The sequence below is a fragment of the Lodderomyces elongisporus genome, chromosome 1, assembly GCF_030384665.1.
Source record: "Lodderomyces elongisporus chromosome 1, complete sequence".
NCBI classification, from domain to species: domain Eukaryota; kingdom Fungi; phylum Ascomycota; class Pichiomycetes; order Serinales; family Debaryomycetaceae; genus Lodderomyces; species Lodderomyces elongisporus.
This window is the reverse complement of record NC_083673.1, coordinates 2852125-2871048: the sequence shown is the minus strand read 5'-3', so window position 1 is coordinate 2871048 and position 18924 is coordinate 2852125. Positions and strand designations below refer to the sequence as shown.

The 18924-nt window shown below is 36.6% G+C and overlaps 8 protein-coding genes across 8 annotated transcripts; 5 read left to right on the top strand and 3 right to left on the bottom strand. All coding sequences in view use genetic code 12, as the record gives it.

The window, feature by feature from the left end:
- Positions 1–1074: 1074 nt before the first annotated feature.
- PVL30_001030 (uncharacterized protein) lies at positions 1075–2259 on the top strand (the record flags this gene model as incomplete). Its single annotated transcript, XM_001528494.1, has 1 exon — positions 1075–2259. One exon carries the CDS (start codon positions 1075–1077, stop codon positions 2257–2259), a length of 1185 nt encoding a protein of 394 aa, XP_001528544.2.
- Positions 2260–2744: 485 nt separating this feature from the next.
- On the top strand, positions 2745–3143 carry CGR1_1 (rRNA-processing protein cgr1; the record flags this gene model as incomplete). Its single annotated transcript, XM_001528493.1, has 1 exon — positions 2745–3143. The coding sequence occupies one exon, from the start codon at positions 2745–2747 to the stop codon at positions 3141–3143; it is 399 nt and encodes a 132-aa protein (XP_001528543.2).
- A 1201-nt stretch (positions 3144–4344) lies between these two features.
- TBP1 (TATA-binding protein) lies at positions 4345–5091 on the top strand (the record flags this gene model as incomplete). The annotated part of the gene is made up of 1 exon (XM_001528492.1): positions 4345–5091. One exon carries the CDS (start codon positions 4345–4347, stop codon positions 5089–5091), a length of 747 nt encoding a protein of 248 aa, XP_001528542.1.
- A 190-nt stretch (positions 5092–5281) lies between these two features.
- On the bottom strand, positions 5282–6793 carry APN2 (Class II abasic (AP) endonuclease; the record flags this gene model as incomplete). Its single annotated transcript, XM_001528491.1, has 1 exon — positions 5282–6793. The coding sequence occupies one exon, from the start codon at positions 6791–6793 to the stop codon at positions 5282–5284; it is 1512 nt and encodes a 503-aa protein (XP_001528541.2).
- Positions 6794–9324: 2531 nt separating this feature from the next.
- Positions 9325–11268, top strand: PEA2 (Ccoiled-coil polarisome protein; the record flags this gene model as incomplete). Its single annotated transcript, XM_001528490.1, has 1 exon — positions 9325–11268. The coding sequence occupies one exon, from the start codon at positions 9325–9327 to the stop codon at positions 11266–11268; it is 1944 nt and encodes a 647-aa protein (XP_001528540.2).
- Positions 11269–11693: 425 nt separating this feature from the next.
- Positions 11694–15056, top strand: PVL30_001025 (uncharacterized protein; the record flags this gene model as incomplete). Its single annotated transcript, XM_001528489.1, has 1 exon — positions 11694–15056. The coding sequence occupies one exon, from the start codon at positions 11694–11696 to the stop codon at positions 15054–15056; it is 3363 nt and encodes a 1120-aa protein (XP_001528539.2).
- A 118-nt stretch (positions 15057–15174) lies between these two features.
- CBF5 (centromere/microtubule-binding protein cbf5) lies at positions 15175–16605 on the bottom strand (the record flags this gene model as incomplete). Its single annotated transcript, XM_001528488.1, has 1 exon — positions 15175–16605. One exon carries the CDS (start codon positions 16603–16605, stop codon positions 15175–15177), a length of 1431 nt encoding a protein of 476 aa, XP_001528538.1.
- Positions 16606–17051: 446 nt separating this feature from the next.
- On the bottom strand, positions 17052–18857 carry STP22 (Suppressor protein stp22 of temperature-sensitive alpha-factor receptor and arginine permease; the record flags this gene model as incomplete). Its single annotated transcript, XM_001528487.1, has 1 exon — positions 17052–18857. The coding sequence occupies one exon, from the start codon at positions 18855–18857 to the stop codon at positions 17052–17054; it is 1806 nt and encodes a 601-aa protein (XP_001528537.2).
- Between the last annotated feature and the right edge of the window lie 67 nt (positions 18858–18924).

The window sequence follows — 18924 nt, the reverse complement described above, 5'->3', positions numbered from 1 at the left end:
AAGTATTTGCAAGTTTTGTGTGTATTTCAAAATCATCAAGATCTCACATCGTAACTGGAATACTAGTTTACGGACGTAGACCTTGAATGAAATACATGCCCAAACAATTGTATATACTTGAACACTTGGAATTTGTATGTATGATGAGAAGCAATTCTATTAATGTATACCGGAATCAAACAACAGTAATTAAATGTTTCTTTGAGAACGCTTTGATCAGATTCACACAACATAATGATTGTTGAAGACAATATTTGATATATAAATTTTGTAAACGAAGAAAAAGTGATTGCAATTGTCTTTCTACTGTTTTTCTTTTATCTTGTTTTTTTTTCCAACTGTAGCATAAATACATCTATGTTTAATTGATTATTCTTGAAAAAGAAATAAAAGAAATACTTCCGTCTTAGAAGGGTTTGGTAATAGCAAATTGAAAAATTGTCAGGTTGTGATTAAACTGCAACACCTTTTTTCGCCAATATTCATTAATTGCTAGTTAAATGCCAACTTTTGTAGTGAAATCTCATGAAGATTCAATTCACCTCACCTTACCTCACCCATGTATTCTAGTTCTTTTTTTAAAGCTCTTCTTCCTCTTGCCACCACCACTGCTACTACTACTACCACTGCTACTACTACTACCGCTACTACTACTACTACTACTACCACTACTACTACCACCACTAAGACCACCATTCTAATTTATTTACTTTTTTTTTTGGTTACATGGTTAAGTCTGAATTGCTTTGCTTTGCTTTGCCTTGCGTTGCTTTGCTTTGCTCGGTTATTTTGGCACATGAAAAATTCCGCTCCTCTTATTGCGCCCGAGAGGTTCATTTTGATTTCTTTTTTGTCTTTTTTTTCTCCCCCCCCCCTCCGCACTCTTACATTATTCACTTCACCCCTCTTTAACCCCACCTACCCCTTACACTATACTTCTTTGATTCTATAAATCTAACTGAATTTGGAATTAGAATTAGAATTGGAAAGAGAGCCGAAACTAACATCAAAATTCTGGCTGGACACCATCAATTGTGAACAAACTTATAGAAAAATAGGATATACTAGAAAAGCATGCCAGAATTTGCAAATCATATAAGAGCCAGCTTTGAGCCCAGCGATACAAAACTATTAACGACGTCTCCCACATCCAAGTTGTTGGTAGAGTCACCAACATTGGCCAGCTCTCTATCGCAGATTTTCCCTTTCTTACTATTGATTGACAATTTCTTGGAGACAATTACTTGGACCAACGATGACCATTATCGAAATTTCCTTATAATGACGCTTTACACTTGTGTGGTGATGTATTGGAATATTGTGTCTCAGTTTTTTTTGCCAATCATTCTGGTACTCATTTTTTCATTCTTTGTTTGGCTGATTAGCTCAGTGGTTTATGACTCCAAGTATGAGGAAAAACCAACGATTGAAGAGGTTCTTTATACATTGCACAACATCACAGTTCGGTCGGAGATGATTTTGCGACCAATCAAGAAATTCCCATTCACTGCAAAGAATTTCAAAAGACTATTCATTGTCACTACTTTATTAACACCCTTACAATGGGTATTGGTGAAAACGGTGCTCCCTCCCCAAAAGTTTTTATTAATTGCAGGAATATTTGTGTTTTCATTTAATAGTCCACATGCTGTGGCCATTAGAAAACTCTTGTGGCGGTCATTATACTTGAGAGTCTTGGTAATATACATAACGGGAGTCAATTTCAAAGTCAATAGAGCATTTGAAAGTCAAGAAGCACTGGTTATCTCATCTTCCTCTGCAAGCGAAGGAGACGAATCTGAGATTTTAACCCCGGTGTTGTCGAATTTCAAAGTTGTAAAGAAAAAAATGATCTCGCCAACTCGCTTGAAACAATCTGTTGTTTTCGAGGTGTTGGAAAATGAGCGGAGATGGTTCGGTATTGGATGGTCATCGATGTTGTATCCGAATGAGCGTCCGAATTTCTGTTTTGAAAAGACAATGGAAGTTGCGCCATCTATAACCACAGAGCCAGATGACTTTCCGTTCCCAGTTTTTGAAAACGATGTTTACTCATACCAGTGGAACTGGTCCGATGAATCTTGGAAAGTTGACCAAGAATTTAATAGATCAAAGTCGATCGAAGGATGGGTTTACTATGACAACAGCTGGGAGCACCCACGGTATCAAGACGGGTTCAGCAAATATACGCGATCTAGAAAATGGGCACGAAAAGCTACATTGGTGATAGACAAGTATAGAACTGTATACGATGAGTAAAAAAAAACAATAATAAACAAGATGGACAATTTCTAAAGGAAAAGAACTAAAAGAATGTAGAACTCAAACAGAAAAAAAAAAAGAACAAAACTCATTCAAAATAATACAATACAATACAATACAAAATAAAGTGGAATGGAAAATACATCTTTCAATAACAAATTTTTTTTTTCATCGATTGTTTTACATCGTGCACTTGAAACTCGGTGGACTACGGTTCACATACCAAAATAAAAAAAAAATTAATAATAAAAAAAAAAAGTAAAGTAGAAAAAATTAATATTAGAATTATTACCCAAAGATTTATTTTGAGTGCGATAGCATTCTAAGATATTGAAAAAGCTCATCTCCTATTATCACCACCTCTATAACACTTGTTTACTTGTTTATTTGAAAAAAAAAAGCATCACCACAACCACAACCAAAACCTAAACCACAACCAAAACCTAAACCACAACCACCACTACTACTACATCAACAACTCGATGAGCACTACTTCCAATTTGCGATACGATGAGATCCCCAAAAAATACATAGACCCATTAGCTCCAAAGGACAAGAGTGAAGGGCTGAGGGTGAATGGTAAGGACTGGAAAATCAAAAAAGATGCATTTAGAGTGAAAACCTTGGGGGTGGCAAAGAGAAACTCATTTAAAGAGAGAGAATTAAAGAAGCTACAAGAGCAGCAATACAAAGAAAGATTGAAGGAGTTGCAGGAAGAGAAGGAGTCGGCAAGGAAACAGAAAATCGCTGACTTGAAGCGCAGGCGGGAAATCAAGGCTGAGAAGGAAAGATACGAGAGGATGGCTGCAAAGATGCATGCTAAGAAGGTAGAGAGAATGAAGAAAAGGGAAAAGAGAAACAAGTTATTAAAGGAACGCTGATCCAAAATCAAATTCAAATTCAAGAATAAAATTGAGATTAAGATTTAAATTAAAAACAAAAACAGTGTACTCGTTAACAAATTTGGATATTATTGCTAGTACTGATACAAAGAATGGGTGGAAATACTTTAACGAGCTCTATTGATGCTGATGTTACCGGTCAAGAAAGGAAAAAAAGAAGAGAAGGACATTCAATAAAAATTGGTCTTACCAACTAAGCACTCGATACAGATAATAACCACCAGTTTTAAAATCAGACTTCATCTTGGCTTGTACCTATACCAATGTCAAAGTTGATATTACTGAAGAAAATAGATAGGGTCAATTTCTATATATTAGTTGTTCATTCAGGTCTCTCTTCCCCTATCTCTCTCACTCTTTTTAAGACTTGTTCTTCTAAGTTATATTACTGTATAGACAATTTTGCTTTTCCATTGCTTTTCTTTCTCGCCTTGTCATTCTTTTCTGGCTCCTGATTATAAAATTCATTTACATATTGCTTTTCTTTTCTTTTTTTTTTTCTCTTTTCTTTTTTTTTTTTCTTTTATTCTGTGAAGAGATCCTAACATACATATATTCTTTAAAAGTTACCCGGCGAATTGCCAGGAGTATAAATAGAAGCCGAATTCCCCCTTCTTTTGCTTTTTTTTTTATTCTTGGTAGCGAGAAAATTTTCCTGAGAAAGTCGTACAAAACCATCTCAACACAAAAAAAAAAAGAAAAAGAGCGTTTATCCAAACACTTCCTATATACCTAAAGATATTCGGAAGACGGATTTTGCAATCATTTCATTAATACTTTTATCTCAGTTTATATAGAGACTTCACAACAACTTTAGGAAAAGTGTTGAGACTGTTTGTTTTTTTTTTTCATTTTTCTTTTTGCTATCAGTCTAACCCTGTATTATAAATAAAAAAGGATTATAATTACCACAATACTTATAATCAACATCATCAACTATTTTTAACAAATTCGAATCTCCCTTACCTTCCATTTTTTTTTTGGTTGAAACTACTTTTTTTTGGGATACATTTGCTTGTTAATCTCAGATATTCAACCACGATAGCATATACATTTATATCATCTAGCATTTGTTATTTTCTTCAATTTAGAAAACAAAAAAAAACAAAAAATTACATATTCAAACATACACGTTTTTAGCACTACTTGCACGTACAGTTATAATCATTAAACATCAAATATGGATTCTTTGAAATTGCCCACCACCGCTGCTCAAGCTAAGGCCTTTACAGCACCAAACTCGATACTTTTTCCCAAAGGTATCGATGGCGACAATACAGAGGATTCAAAAGAGTTTGTAGCTGAGGGTGCCGCTTCAGATGTGAAGAATGAAAAGACGTCAGATATTATCGAGCCAAAACAGGATGAAGACGATAGTGCAACGTCAGGTATAGTACCCACATTGCAGAATATAGTCGCTACAGTGAACCTAGATTGTCGATTAGATCTTAAAACCATTGCACTTCATGCCCGTAATGCCGAGTATAATCCTAAACGTTTTGCTGCCGTAATTATGAGAATCAGAGACCCCAAAACAACAGCGTTGATTTTTGCAAGTGGAAAAATGGTGGTCACTGGTGCCAAATCTGAAGATGATTCGAAATTGGCATCGCGGAAATATGCGCGTATCATTCAGAAATTGGGTTTTAATGCCAAGTTTACTGATTTCAAAATTCAAAATATTGTTGGTTCTTGTGACGTCAAGTTTCCTATCAGATTGGAGGGTTTGGCCTTTTCGCATGGTACTTTCTCGTCATATGAACCCGAATTGTTTCCTGGCTTAATTTATAGAATGGTGAAACCCAAAATTGTGCTTTTGATTTTCGTCTCGGGCAAAATTGTTTTGACCGGTGCAAAACAAAGAGAAGAGATATATGCTGCATTTGAAGCTATATACCCGGTCTTGAGTGAATTCCGAAAGTCGTAATATGAATGAAAAAATTGCTTATTTGTAAACTGTTTGCAAATTGATGGATAAGAATAGGCAGATAAATGAAATGACTAGAAATGAATGACTTTGAGTATGAGAATGTATGTTCTTTTTCTTTTTCTTCTTCTGCTTTTTTTTTGCTCTTTTTGATATTCTTTCGTGTATTTTATTCTGTGCACATTAAGAATTACGAAAAAAACTGATTAATAGGTTTTTGAGGCTTTGATGGCTTTTTGACTTTCCTACTAGTATAAATAAGTCGACTTGATGGTCTCTTTTTATTTCCCTCATTGTGTTGTGATGATAAGGGAGTTGGCTGGGTGCAAGTATGCAAGTCCTTGAGCTCTTGTGGTTCTTCAGTGTTCGTCCAAGTGGTGCTTGCCGATACAACTGAGGTATCTGAATCGGACTCTGTTGTTTGTCTTTTTTTTATTCTTCCATTAAGGAAAAGTGTTGAAATATCTCTGCTTTTGTTTAATTTGTAATGGTTTTTCGCTTCAAATGCTAATTTAGTATATTGTTGTATAGGAAAATCACCTACATCATCTTTCCTGGGTAATAAATCGAAATCGGTAAACACGGGACAATGATCACTTCCCAATATAAATGGCCATATATCGGCATTCGAAATGGATTTAACCATTTCGTGTGAGTTGCAAAGAATCAAATCTATTCTCGATCCATAATTAATTTGTCGTGAGCTCGTTAATGTATTCCACACCGTGTACATCTTACGTCTTCTACCTTGGATGTATCGAGTTGTATCGTATAAAAACTGATTATTCATTTTTTCACTTTCCGGCAGTAGGCTATGCCACATTGAAGAAAACACATAACTATTCAATAATTGCCGAAACAGTCGTGATGTTTTGAATCCACAACATTCTTCATAGTTTTGCACCTCAAATGTATGTCCATCGCGACAATCGGTAATAAGATTCTTCATTAATCGATCATTGATACCCTCAGCGCTATCTATTAGGTCCAAGCTCACGTTGATATCACCCATGACTACTACCTTTTTGCCGATTCTGTCAAGATTCTGGCATCGTAAAAGTAAATGAGTAAGGAATTTCATCCGAAAAGCTTCGCCTTCGTCTGTACCCATTGAATTTGCTGGGCAATACAATGCAAAGACAACACAATTGTTTGCCAATTCAATTGCTACACATCTTCCTTGACTGTCCAATTCCAATCCTTCTTCTTTTGTAATATCTGTATATCCACCAATAGACGCGTCGTGTCCATCCTCTTCCTGTGTTCCTTCAACTTTCCCCTCTACTTCTCGATATGATTTATCAGATCCTCTTGCGCACAACCATCCAGTGATCCCTTCTTCGGCTTTCACCACCGTTAGACATTCTTGTTGCGCGGAACTACGTGGTATTCGCACAAACAAGCCTACTCCACTATATCCTTTTTTCGTAGACGGTAGGCTAATGAAGGATCGGAAATCATCAAGATGTCCGATATTCTTTAGCATCCCCATAGTTTGCTCTGTGAGTTTCAACTCTTGCAATGTAATAATATCTGCTTCTAGAGAGTTGAACATTGCGTTGAAGTCATTGTTGAACTTGTTCCAGGGATGATAGTTAAATACTGTCTTCACTCCGTTAACATTGAAAGTTATAAAACGAATAGATTGTGAATTCTTGCGTGTGATTTTTGTGAATGGTTCTTGTGAAAGTATTCGCTCCATGAAAAGAAAAGGGTTGTTTTGTGTATGTGTGTATGTGTGTGTGTATGTGTGTGTGTGTGTGTATGTATGTGTACGTAAAAAGTGTGCAATTGTAGTTTACTAATTTTACGACTCCAAATCGATGATGGTATACTGTTAAATTAGATGGATCTCAGAGCATGTACAATTGGTATGAAGAACTATGCCGCATTGTACTGAATCCTACTCCCACTTCTGCTCCCACTTCTGCTCCTTCTGCTACTGCTGCTTTTGAACATTTAGTAAGTTGTCCACCGCTACCTTGCTCGTCCTAACCTAGCCTTAACGGTAACACATAACTCTCAAACAATAACAAAAAAAAAAATTTTTAAAAGAAAATAAAATAGAAAATAGAAAATAAAAAATTATTTGAGATGGTACTGTTTGTAGCGATCAAGCGCGGGATATAACTATTCGTTCACAAGTTTTAAAAGCAGAAGCTGTGTTGTACTCATAATTTTGAGAGCACTTTACATACGGCAAACCGAATTCTGATGGTATCCAAAACTATATGAACTTGATTCTGAATAATTGGAGATATTACAGCAATGAATTTTGAGATTCCTTGATTTTTTTTTTTTCTTTTTGAGCAAAAAAAATTAAAAAAAAAGGAAAAATTAAACTCCTTTTTCTTCTTGACAGAATAAAATGTGCTTGTAGGTGAGTGCTGGAGTGGTGGGGAGGGAGGGTTGCTTAAATGATGTGAGTAAATATGACACCTTAGAACAATCGGTTGAAATTGATTCTTAGTGTGCAATCTTTGTATAAAACATACAATGTAGGATTGATCTGCTTTTTTTAGGAGTGCTATGGTTGTTTCAATTGCTGATTCCTAATGAGGTGTAATAGTATATATATATATATATATATAACTTCTTGTTACAGGGGACAAACCACTACAGTTTCCTCCTTAAAAAAAGTATCAGAAGAAGAATCCTGAAAAAAAATAGAAAATTTGGTTTGAATTTGCAACCAAAAAAACATATGGGAAAATGTTTGCAAACAGTAAGGTACACTCTCATAGAGATTTTGCTTGTCAATTTTAAACCGTTTACACTACTCAAGGGTAACTAGAATATACTTAGTTCATAAGATACTAAATACTCAGCTCACATCTTTTTGAAGGACTTGTGCCAATTGGATTGATTCTTTGATTAAAATTGGTGGTTGAAAATGCAAAGTGAAGGAGCAAGCAATTCGTATATACATAGAGAAACACAGATACAAACACACATGCCAGTACACATACTAGTACACATATTAGTGCATATACCAGTACACATACTTGTACAAGCTGGCGTTGATGACCAATTGTATGTTGAAAAATTTGGGAAGAGTTTTGCAATTGGTATAAGCCTAACAGAAAATGTTCTTGTACCAGTTTGTAATTGGCAGATCATCAAAGTAAAGCATACGAACGTAAAATGAACAATAGAAAAGACGCGTCCTGTTTTTTTTCTCTTTTTCTCTCTTTTATTTTTCTCTCTTTTTTTTTTTTATTTTCTCTTACTAATCCCAAGTTTCAGTTCCATTTTCCATACTTAACTCGACGCGTCGCACCTTTGCTTTCCAGCTACAATTGTACAGCAAATTTTTTTTTTTCACAATACTTTTACAAAACTTTCATTTTAGAAATGATTACAAGGTTATTAATTTTACATGGCATACAAATGTGTTGATAATATAAAAAACTGAAAGGGCTGTATATGTGGGTATATATATTTTCGTATTTGCTTCTACTTGACAATATATTTCTAAGCCAGTGTCCTTGTTATAATTTTTTTTAAAGCAGTTGTTTGTCCCCCTTGAAAGTAGTGTACATAAGCCCAAATCTCAACTGAAATTACATACGCTTATTTTACTTTGGAAATTTTCTTTTTTTAAAATTTTTTCCTTTCCCCCCTTTTTTGTGTGTGTTTATTTTATTTTAAATTTAATTTTTCTTTTAATTTTTTATTTTCCTTCTAGGTTCTCTTTGTCAATAAATATTCAATTAAGGCCAAAGTTCACCACCACCAAAAATCGAGTTTCAAAGAAGGGTAAAAAAAAGTAAAAAGAAGAAAAAAAAAAGACATCAATAAAAAAAAAACTGGCAAAGTTTCATCAAGAAAAAGATCTTCGATCAATTTGAGTTTTGTAAAGTCACAGTGTTACGGACATAAAAAACAGCCACAAACATAATCAAGGGTAACACCAGAACCAAAGAGAGTTGCTCTCATTCGATCATATCAAGTAGAAGGTTACCAACACCCACTAATCAATAGTTCACACTCGCTTAGAATTAAGAAATAAATAAGAAAAAAAAAGTTTTATAAATAGCAGCTTAGTTCATCCTTGATCTGTTAGGCAACAGGAAAATTTTTTTTTTGAAAGGAAGGAGATTAAGAATAAGAATCAAGAATAAGACTAGGAAGAAGGCAGAACAACAATAATAATAACAAAGAGAAAAAACAGAACTTTCAACGAATAACTAGAATTGCTACTTTCTTATTCAAATATTTCATCAAGTACAAATGTTTAATACCGAGTCTCCATTTACGCAAACACATGGTGCCAAATACTCAACGAAAAATGCTGAGTTGCTTAATTACCAGTTAAAAAATGATTACCTGGCTTCAATAGACCAGCTTCACAATTTGTCATCATCATCAACATCAACATCAACATCATCATCATCATCAACATCAACAGCAACATCATCATCAACATCAAACCACCAAATAACGGGCAATAGAGTATACCAGGATCCATTCAATGCCCAACTACAAAAAAGAATCGATAGCGGCTCGACCTCGGTAAGTTTGAGCACAATGCCCAGCCTCATGTCTTCAAATGCTTCTACATCCCCATCAGATACGGAAGATGAAACAGTGTTAGCTAAGTCGCAATACGAGCAGCCCAACTATGTAACGCTTAAAATACTCGTGGAAAGAAGTATACTTGAAACCATGGACAATGATGGTACGGTATTAACTTTGGAAGAGTTTGAGCATGTCAAATCCAAGATTGAAGAGCAAAACGAGCTCAAAACGTACCTCAAGTCAAAGCTCCTGCTAACACACCAGTTTATAAAAGCAATACTAGACGATAGAGAGAACAGTGATAATGGTGCCAGTGAAATTGACGCGTCTTTTCTCAAGAGGACCTTAAAGATCTCGCTGTCTCTACAACAGAATCTCGATAACGTGAATGACGATTTAATAAACCTCCAGAAAAAATTGTATCAACACATAATGTCGTGCTGGATGTTGTACGTTGACAACAACGACCCATTTGAGTTGGCATACAAATATGGAGCTGACAACAGCAGCAACATCAATAACATCAGCAACAGCAACAGCAACAGCAACAGCAGCAATGACAATGGCAATGGCAATGGAAGTAGGAGTAACTTGACTAACTCATTGCATTCTCGTGCAACTACAAAAGAGGTTGAATCTATTTTTGCGTACATTGCCAGTGTTGCAGCTCAGCATAATATCACACTCCCAACTCCAGAGCCAGAACAAGGCTCTTCACTGACTGCATATCTTGAACAATGCATAAATACATTAGTCCTAAAAGCACCGGCAACATCATCGACTACCGAAAGCTCTTTGTCAAAAAATGATCAGTTTTTTTTCACCTCAGTGGCTTCGTCGCCTACTTCAATAAAATCACCAATAAAATCTGCTTCCGAATACAAGACAGCAATGAACGACCTACAATTCACAATCCAATTCTTAACTAAGGAATTGGAAATGTCCAAGACAAGTTTATCTAAACTTACACAGAAACTCAATCGCTTAGAATCGGAACGCAACTCGTCAACAACATCTACAGGCAAGAAGATCATTGGCAACAACAATAACATGAACAACAACAACAACAACAACAACAACAACAGCAGCAGCAGCAGCACCACCACCACTACCACAAGCACCACCACAACACAAGAGACCTCATATCCACTGAATCTTTCCATCGATAAAGATGAAGAGATTTCGCGACTCAGAAGAGAATTGTACACATTGAAAATATCAACACAGCCAAGCCCTCCAAACACAAGCACAAGTGCCTCGACCCATCTATCAGCAACATCACCTTTGTTCAACTATATAGCACCATCAACAAATGTGTCTCCAGTGACGGGAGGATCGTTGGGACCAGCAATGGAACACTCTCGACAGGGCTCAAGTGATCATGAACTCAATGTGCACAATGGTAATCGAGATTCATTTGATTCTTCTAGAGGTACACAAGCAGCAGCAGCAACAACAACAACAACAACAACAACCACAGCGCCACCATCCTCTTCGTCGTCGTCATCCGGTGTTGCCAATGCATTGTTGAGAAAAGAGTTTAAAAAGATTGTCAATGAAATGCAAGATCAGTATGAGTTGGACTTAACAGCAGAACGAATGCGTAGGAAGAAACTTGAAGAGGAACTTGCACAACTCAGAAGCAACTCTTTATAACCACTGCCTATACCTTATTTATCAACCGTTGTCTACTTGTTCTCTCAAAATTGAAAAAGTATCTACAAATATAAAAAATTATACAAAAAAAAAACAACAGTAAGGGTGTACCAAACTTTTGTAACATTACATTATTATATATATATATATACATAAATATTTTCATATACTATCATACGCGTTTGGTTTTATTTATTTTCTATTTTCTATTTTCTCTTCTAGTTTTGTGTTTTAGATCAGTATGTGTAGCACGCAGTCTTCAAATCACCAGTACAACCACCTTTTTTACAAAAAAAAAGAAAAATTATAACTATCCCTTGCAAACAAAATATAGCCGCTCCCTACCTATGCATCAATGAAAACAAAGTTTAGAAGAGATAAACTTGAATGTGTACATCTATAGTTTTATAATTAATGTCATAGGAATGTCCAGGGAAAAGAGTGTCAACGCTTCCACGTACTCCCATATAATAGCTTTGAAAGAAAACGAAAATTCTTTGCGCAATATAGAAAAGGCAACAGATCCGAATATGACTATGGAGATGACACAGGGTGAACAAGGTGAACAAGGTGAACAGGGTGAACGATCAAAAAAGGCTATTGATCTTCTCAATCGAATTCTGGGTCAATCTCAACAGCACCAGAATTTGCAGCAGCAAAATTTTCCAATATCCAAACCATCTAGATCATCAACAACATCATCAACAACAACAACATCATCATCATCACTGTTACCACCTCCACCACCACCACCACCACCACCACCACTACCGCTACCGTTACATTCAACTCCTGCTTCTCCCTCTTCTTATGACTCCTTACCTCCACCTCCACCTCCACCTCTACCCCCACCACCAGTGGAGCCGCTTGGTGATTATTATAAGAATGAACTGTTACGCATACGGAAACATTCCTCTATTTCCGAGGCAGGACCTGCGAGTAAGCGTCAAAAAATTCATTTAGCAGATCATATGAAACAAAACGGAAATAAACTTAATACTCATGGCGGTAACCAAAGTAATAATTCAAACACTACGTCATATCATAGTAACTTGCAAACATTCACTACTAAACAGGATGAGACCGACTCTAGAAAACATTTATCCGTTTCTAAGATGAAAAGATCAATGTCTAGTCTACAAAGATTACCAAGTAACAAGTCGAGTCATTCTGAAAGGGATAAAATGCATAATACATTTAAACAATCTAAACCTGCTTTATTCAAAAACCAAAGGTTGGTGGAAATTGAGACACCACCATCTCATGCTAAGGAGTATACATCAATGCGGAAGAAACAAACTAGTGGTTTAGAGCAGAGCACCAGATTGGCCACAGAGGTAAACAATGACTTACGCACGGAATCAAGTACGCACAAGTTTATCAAAGGACCAGGATCTTCCAATAATGTAAAAGGTCGAACACGGAAAAAGTCGAATAATGATTCATACAGCTCAGCAACCGTAGAATATATGCTTGCCACTGGCAAATCAACGGATGAATTGAAAGTCTCTTATTTTCTACAAGAATCAACCAAGTTTATACACGCTGCCCATGAACACTTAGCTTACTATCACGAAAAGATCAACCTTGAAAATTATTGGAAACTAATCAAGGCGGCTATTAGATGCCTATTACTTGTGTTGAAAAAATACAACCGTTCAATGACTGATTTTCAAAAAGTGTCTGCAATTTATAGTCTCGCATGGATTTACTCAGAGGAAACGGAAAATTTTGACAAGGCACAAGAATATGCAAACAAGGCTATTCAAATATGTCGAAGCCAAGGACCATCCATGATCAAGTACGAGTTTTATTGTCAGTTGCTCCTAATACTGATTATTGTGAAAACAGGTGGCACGGCAAGTGCTCTCGACTACTTAGCAGAGATCACAAACTTGTATGAGACAAGGGGAAAACAAGAATTTGTCGATTGCTTGTTATTGATGCGAATTCATTATTTATTGGCAACCGATTACTCCATTGCCTTGGTGAATTTGCAAAGGATGCTCAAGAGGCAAAACAAAATGCATCCTATTTTATATACCGTTGCTTCTATTTACCTTGCAGGACTTTTAACGTACAGAGGTGACCCAAAAAATGCGATTATGGTCTTGACTAATATCAAATACAATTTTGAACCAAATAGCCCCTTGCATGCACTTTTTCTTTTAAATAAACTTTTAGCTGTTATGTGTACTAATGATTATTATGGTGCAACAAAAGTTATGTCTAAGTTGTACGACTTGAAGAACAGATCCGATGCATTGAAATGGAGAAACTGGCATCCAGATGGAGACATTGAGCTAAATATAACTGAACGAGACGAGACAAACTTTAATTCCAACTTTAACTCTGGATTTAAGTTTATTGTTCCTTGGCTTAGAGTAAATGATTTACTAGCTGTGGCTTATTTTATCAACGGATTAATGTTCATTGGCCATAAGCGGGACTACGCTGAAAAGAATTTTCATAGAGCAACTCGACAATTAGAGCGTGTTAAAGAAGACTTGAAGAGTAACAGAAACCCATCTTTTACAGTTCAAACCCTTAAGGAACAGTACGTGAAAGTCAGGTACTTTAAATTTATCATACGATACTATCTTCAATATCATGCTTTTGTTGTCGATAATTGGGATGCAACTTGTTTAAATGAGTTTACAACGGTTGCTAGAAATGCTTTAGAGTCAAAAATGGAACACACTTGTTTAAAAGTGCAGCACCCACTTGTGTATTATTTGCAAGCTCTCTGGTATTTGAAAAAGGGCGATATCCAAGCCGCTAAGTATCATTTCGTTAAAGTTCGAAACCTTACGAGAGACGTATGTTTGGAAGACGAGAAACAAGCATTGCAACAAATGCGTTGTGGGGTAGGTTGTGAGTCATTTATGCCACAAGGTAAATTTAACGAGTTGTACTTGTATTCAAGTTTGCATTTGGTTATTTTGTTGGAGTACGAAGTCGCCGATATCATGAGACAGGGCGATAAACAGCTACGGACATTTTGCGATAAACTTATTGGATTGAGAAATAGTATCGCAGACGAAATAGAATTGGCAAAAGGCGGCAGTAAAGGCAAAGGCAAAAGCTCTGACATGTTCCAAGCAAACTTTATGATGACCAATACCCTTGCATTGATGACTACTGACCTCATTTTGTGCATTTTACAAGACACGAGCAACATTATTCCGTCGAATGAATTGAGAAAGATGCTTACTGCAATTTCACACAAAAGTGCGTTCTATTTCATTTATTTCTTAATAACTTTTGCGTTAGCAACGGAAATGGTTGCTTCAGTAGATCAAGAAACGATTTTACACGAAGGTATGAGAGTCCTTCCACCATCGCAAACCAAGGTCATAGAAGAGAATGACGAGAATTTACAACAATCGGAATCATCTCCAAGTTCCGTTACCACCACCATCGGTACCAGCACCAGTACCAGCACCAGCACCAAAAACAACGTTGGCGCTAATGAAACCTCTTCTATTTCACAATCTTTTTCAAAATCTGAAACTGCTGATAGTTGTCGTGTATTTCTCCTTCGCAGTATCCATGTGATTATGATGCAAAACGGAGAACATTATAAAGCTGAAACGACTCAATTACTGATTGATAGGCTATCCAAGCTTTTATCACATCGGTATGAATATTTACGAAAAAATGTGGTGAAAGATCCTTTTTTCAAGCTGCTTGTGGAGAAATCAAAGAGAAGATACACTGAACGCACAGAACAAGCTAAACAGATAAAATCAGCAAAGCAGGCCAATCAAGGCAATATACGTGCATAAAATGCTTTTCTTTTTCTCTCCCTATTTTTATCTTATTTTATCTCATTTTTTATTAGAACAGGTGTGAAATTATTTTACATCAACAAATTTAGTATAGAATCTATCTATTACTCAAGGCTCAATCTTTCTTTGACTTTTTCTTTTTCTCACTCTTGCTACTTTCGCCTTCATCATCTTCAGCTTTTCTCTTCTTTTCCTTCTTGTCTTTTTTATCCTTTTTATCTTTTTTGTCCTTTTTGTCCTTCTTTTCTTTCTTTTCCTTCTTGTCGCCATCTACTTCAACTGTACTGACTTCGACTTCTTCGATCAATGTCTTCTTTGGCAATTGTGGAGCTGGAGCAACTAATTTGGACTCAGGAATTGCAGGAGCTGGAGCTTCATCGAGATCCTTGTACTCCTTCTTCCATGTCTCTGGAGTTTCGTCGTTAACTCTACCATATTTGTCCAATTTGCCATCAGCTTTCAATTGTTTCTTCTTTTGAGCAACTGGTCCCAAACCCCATCTTCTTGGGTATGTGTCTCTTTCCATAATACATCTCTTGACTTTAGCAACAACCCCATGGTCACAGCTTTGTAAATCAACGGTGGTCATTTGTGCGATACCAATAGCAATTGCTTCACCTTTAGTTGTGATCAATACAACCTCGTCGTACAACTCAATACCACTCTCGTATCTCAACAAACCTGGCAACATCAATTTAGCACCATAACAAACCGAGTTTACGGCGGAATCCTTCACCACAAGTCTCTTGTAACCAACCAACAAGGTTTCCAAAGGTTGGATAATTTTTCTCAAGTATGATTCATCCCTAGTGTTGTCATAAACGTATTGAGCATCCAAAACATCGTGCAAAGTAACGAGGTTGTCAGACTCACTCATTGCTCCTGAACGCACACGACGCAACTCTTGCATGTGACCACCTACACCCAATAACATACCCAAGTGAACACACAAGGTTCTCATATAGGTACCCGCTTCACAAGAAGCCCAAAATACACCGAGACCTCTCTTGTTGTCAAATTCAATCAATTTCGAGTCGTAAACAGTTCTAACTCTTAGCTGTCTCTTGACTGCAGAGATCAATGGAGGTCTTTGGAACAAAGCACCAGTCAAATTTTCCAATGCCCTGTTCAACTCCTTTGGTTCTTCTAATTGGTCATGCAATCTGACTATACAAACATACTCTTTACCTGCACCTTGTTGTGACTTGACCAATCTAGTAGCACGATCAATACAAACAATTAAACAACCGGTGACTTTAGGGTCCAAAGTACCAGAGTGACCAGTCTTTTCAACTCTCAAAATCCTCTTGATCCAGGCCACAACTTCGTGTGATGATGGATTAGAAGGTTTGTCCAAATTAATAACACCAGATGAGACGTATGATTTAAGGTCTCTGTTGTTTGGTGATGAACCCGCTGGGATGGGGGTATAGTGTCCAGACCTGACAAGCAATTTGTCATAATTTTTCAACAAAAGAGGCCAGTCTGAGGTATTGTTGGCTGGAGTAACAGCCTCTGGTTTAATTTGAAAATCTTCTTTTGACATCTCCTTTGTTCTTGTTAACTTGAAGTGGGAGTTGATGTCTAGACGATAATCTTTCCTACTAGCTGATAAATTTCAGTTTTATTGGGTTATTCAGATGAGCTTTCTTCAGATTTTCTTCTCTCTTTTCTTTTTTTTTTTTTTTTTTTTTTTTTTTTTTTTTTTTGCTCTTTGTCTCTTCCTTCTTCCCTCTCTTTTATTTATTTATTTATTTTTTGTATTTATTTTTCTGTCATTACTTGTTAGTGCACTGACAACAAAAGAAGAAACAAAAGCTGAAAAAGATAAAAAGGAAGAGGTCAAAAAAACAAACAGAAAGAACGAGAGGATTGTAGACTTCCTAAACGGGTAGTTAATTACGTTAAACGTAAATTAGGGGTTTTATTAATACAATAGCACATGACTTAATATATAAATCATTATAAATTCTACACTTGTACGTATTAATACTACTTTTGTAATTTCATGATGTTGGCTATTTCATTTTTGGTCAACTCCAACCAAAACAAGTCTCTTCCCAAATTCCTCATGATTTTCACACAAGCATCCATATTTTTGTCGTTGATGATCTCGCCACATCCATGGAAATTACCTGACATTAAATTCATGGTATCCTTTATGGATTTGATTTCCAGCACAACATCATATAGCTGTTTGACCAAGACCAGGTCAGGAATGATTATGTCGTCCAACGGTATTTCTATACCAGGCTTTACGCATACACTAGTTTCCAATGTGTTATTTCTTTGGTTAAGTTCTGTTAATTCTGCATTGAGACTTTGTAGGCTGGCCAGTTGCGCAGACAAATAGTCAATATGCCCATCAAGGTTTTTCGAATTCTCTATTGCCTGCAGGTAATGATGATGTAGTTGTGTAGCTAGCGCGTTGGCTTTTCGTACGTTTTCATTTGCGTACGCAATGTCCTTGAGCAATGGCTCATTTTGGAAGCAGTCATTAATTAAAGTAGAAAGGCGATCTAGACTTGCCTTCCTTTCATCATTTACTTTGGCCGATTGCTCAACATCATCTATAATGTCAATTTCTGAGGCGTTAATCTGTCGCATCAGCAGTAAACCAGTTCTTTGGTTCTCAATTGAAAGATGCTGCATCATTTCAGAGACACGCGAGTCGTTTCGATTATTTGAGCTCTTCAACGGGTAATGCAGCTGTTGCAGGTGTAGCGTTGTGTCCATGTCTGTGTACTGTTTGATGTGTGTATCATTATTAATATTACTATTACTATTATTATTATTATTATTATTATTAATATTAAGTGGGGGTGATTGTGGAGGCGGTAGTGGCGCCAGATACCGCGAAGGTATGGGGTGCTTAGCACCATTAATCCCACTGGATTGTGGTGACATAATTTGAGGAGAAGCAGTTGTAGGGGAAATAACTTTTGGAGGTTTTGCTGGAAGCGGAGGTCCTGTTGATTGTCTGATAATTGAGGGTGAAGATAATGCAGGCAATGGCGAGGTTAAACGAGAGGGAGAAGAACCAGCAGATAAAGAAGATGCGGCAAACTGCAGTAGATTTGGATCACCAAAGCTTTGATTAAATCCACCATTTTGATGACTAACTTTTGTCAGATTTATCAGATTTATCAGTCTTGTCAGTCTTGTCAGTTCTGGTAGTTTTGGTAGTTTTGGTGGCTTTGGAGGTAATGGAGGTAATGGAGGCAAGGAACAGGTTTGATAGTTCTCTTGTGAAGCAAATGTTGTTGGGGGCAGGTTTGTAATTGGAGGGTCCTCCAAAATACTGGGGTATATCACTGTATCAAGCAAATTTAGTAAACTTGGTGTACTGGAGGTGTTATCCCCGCTATATCCTCTGCTGTGCCAATTGGATAAATAAGGATGGTAGAATCGTCCTTGTGAATCCACATTGTTGTTTGCTCTCAAGAACCACAGTTTTGAATGCTCGGGAACAATGTAAACAAATGGCGCACCATCTTCTTCTCCGTAAGGGTATGTGAAAGGCACCCATATTTCAATGGGGACGCCAATTACATCATTAACTATTATTGTTCCAAACAAGTTAATGAGTAAGTCAGGCCTTCCAGTTTTCTCGCTAGTATAGACTTTGGTTCTAATTCGAAAATCGAGATTTTTTTTCAAGTGGGCTTGTAGGAACTGGTAAACATGCTGGTAGACAATCTCTTTATGTTTGTACAGCGGCTGGATCACATTGTATAGCCAGTTCGTCACCAGTTGTGGCAACGGCTGTGATACAAAGTGATGTTGGGGTGGTGGCATTAGTGTTTATCGGTGTTTTCTCATCAGAGTCTAGGGCCGGTAATGGTGATATAGTTTACGGTGCGTG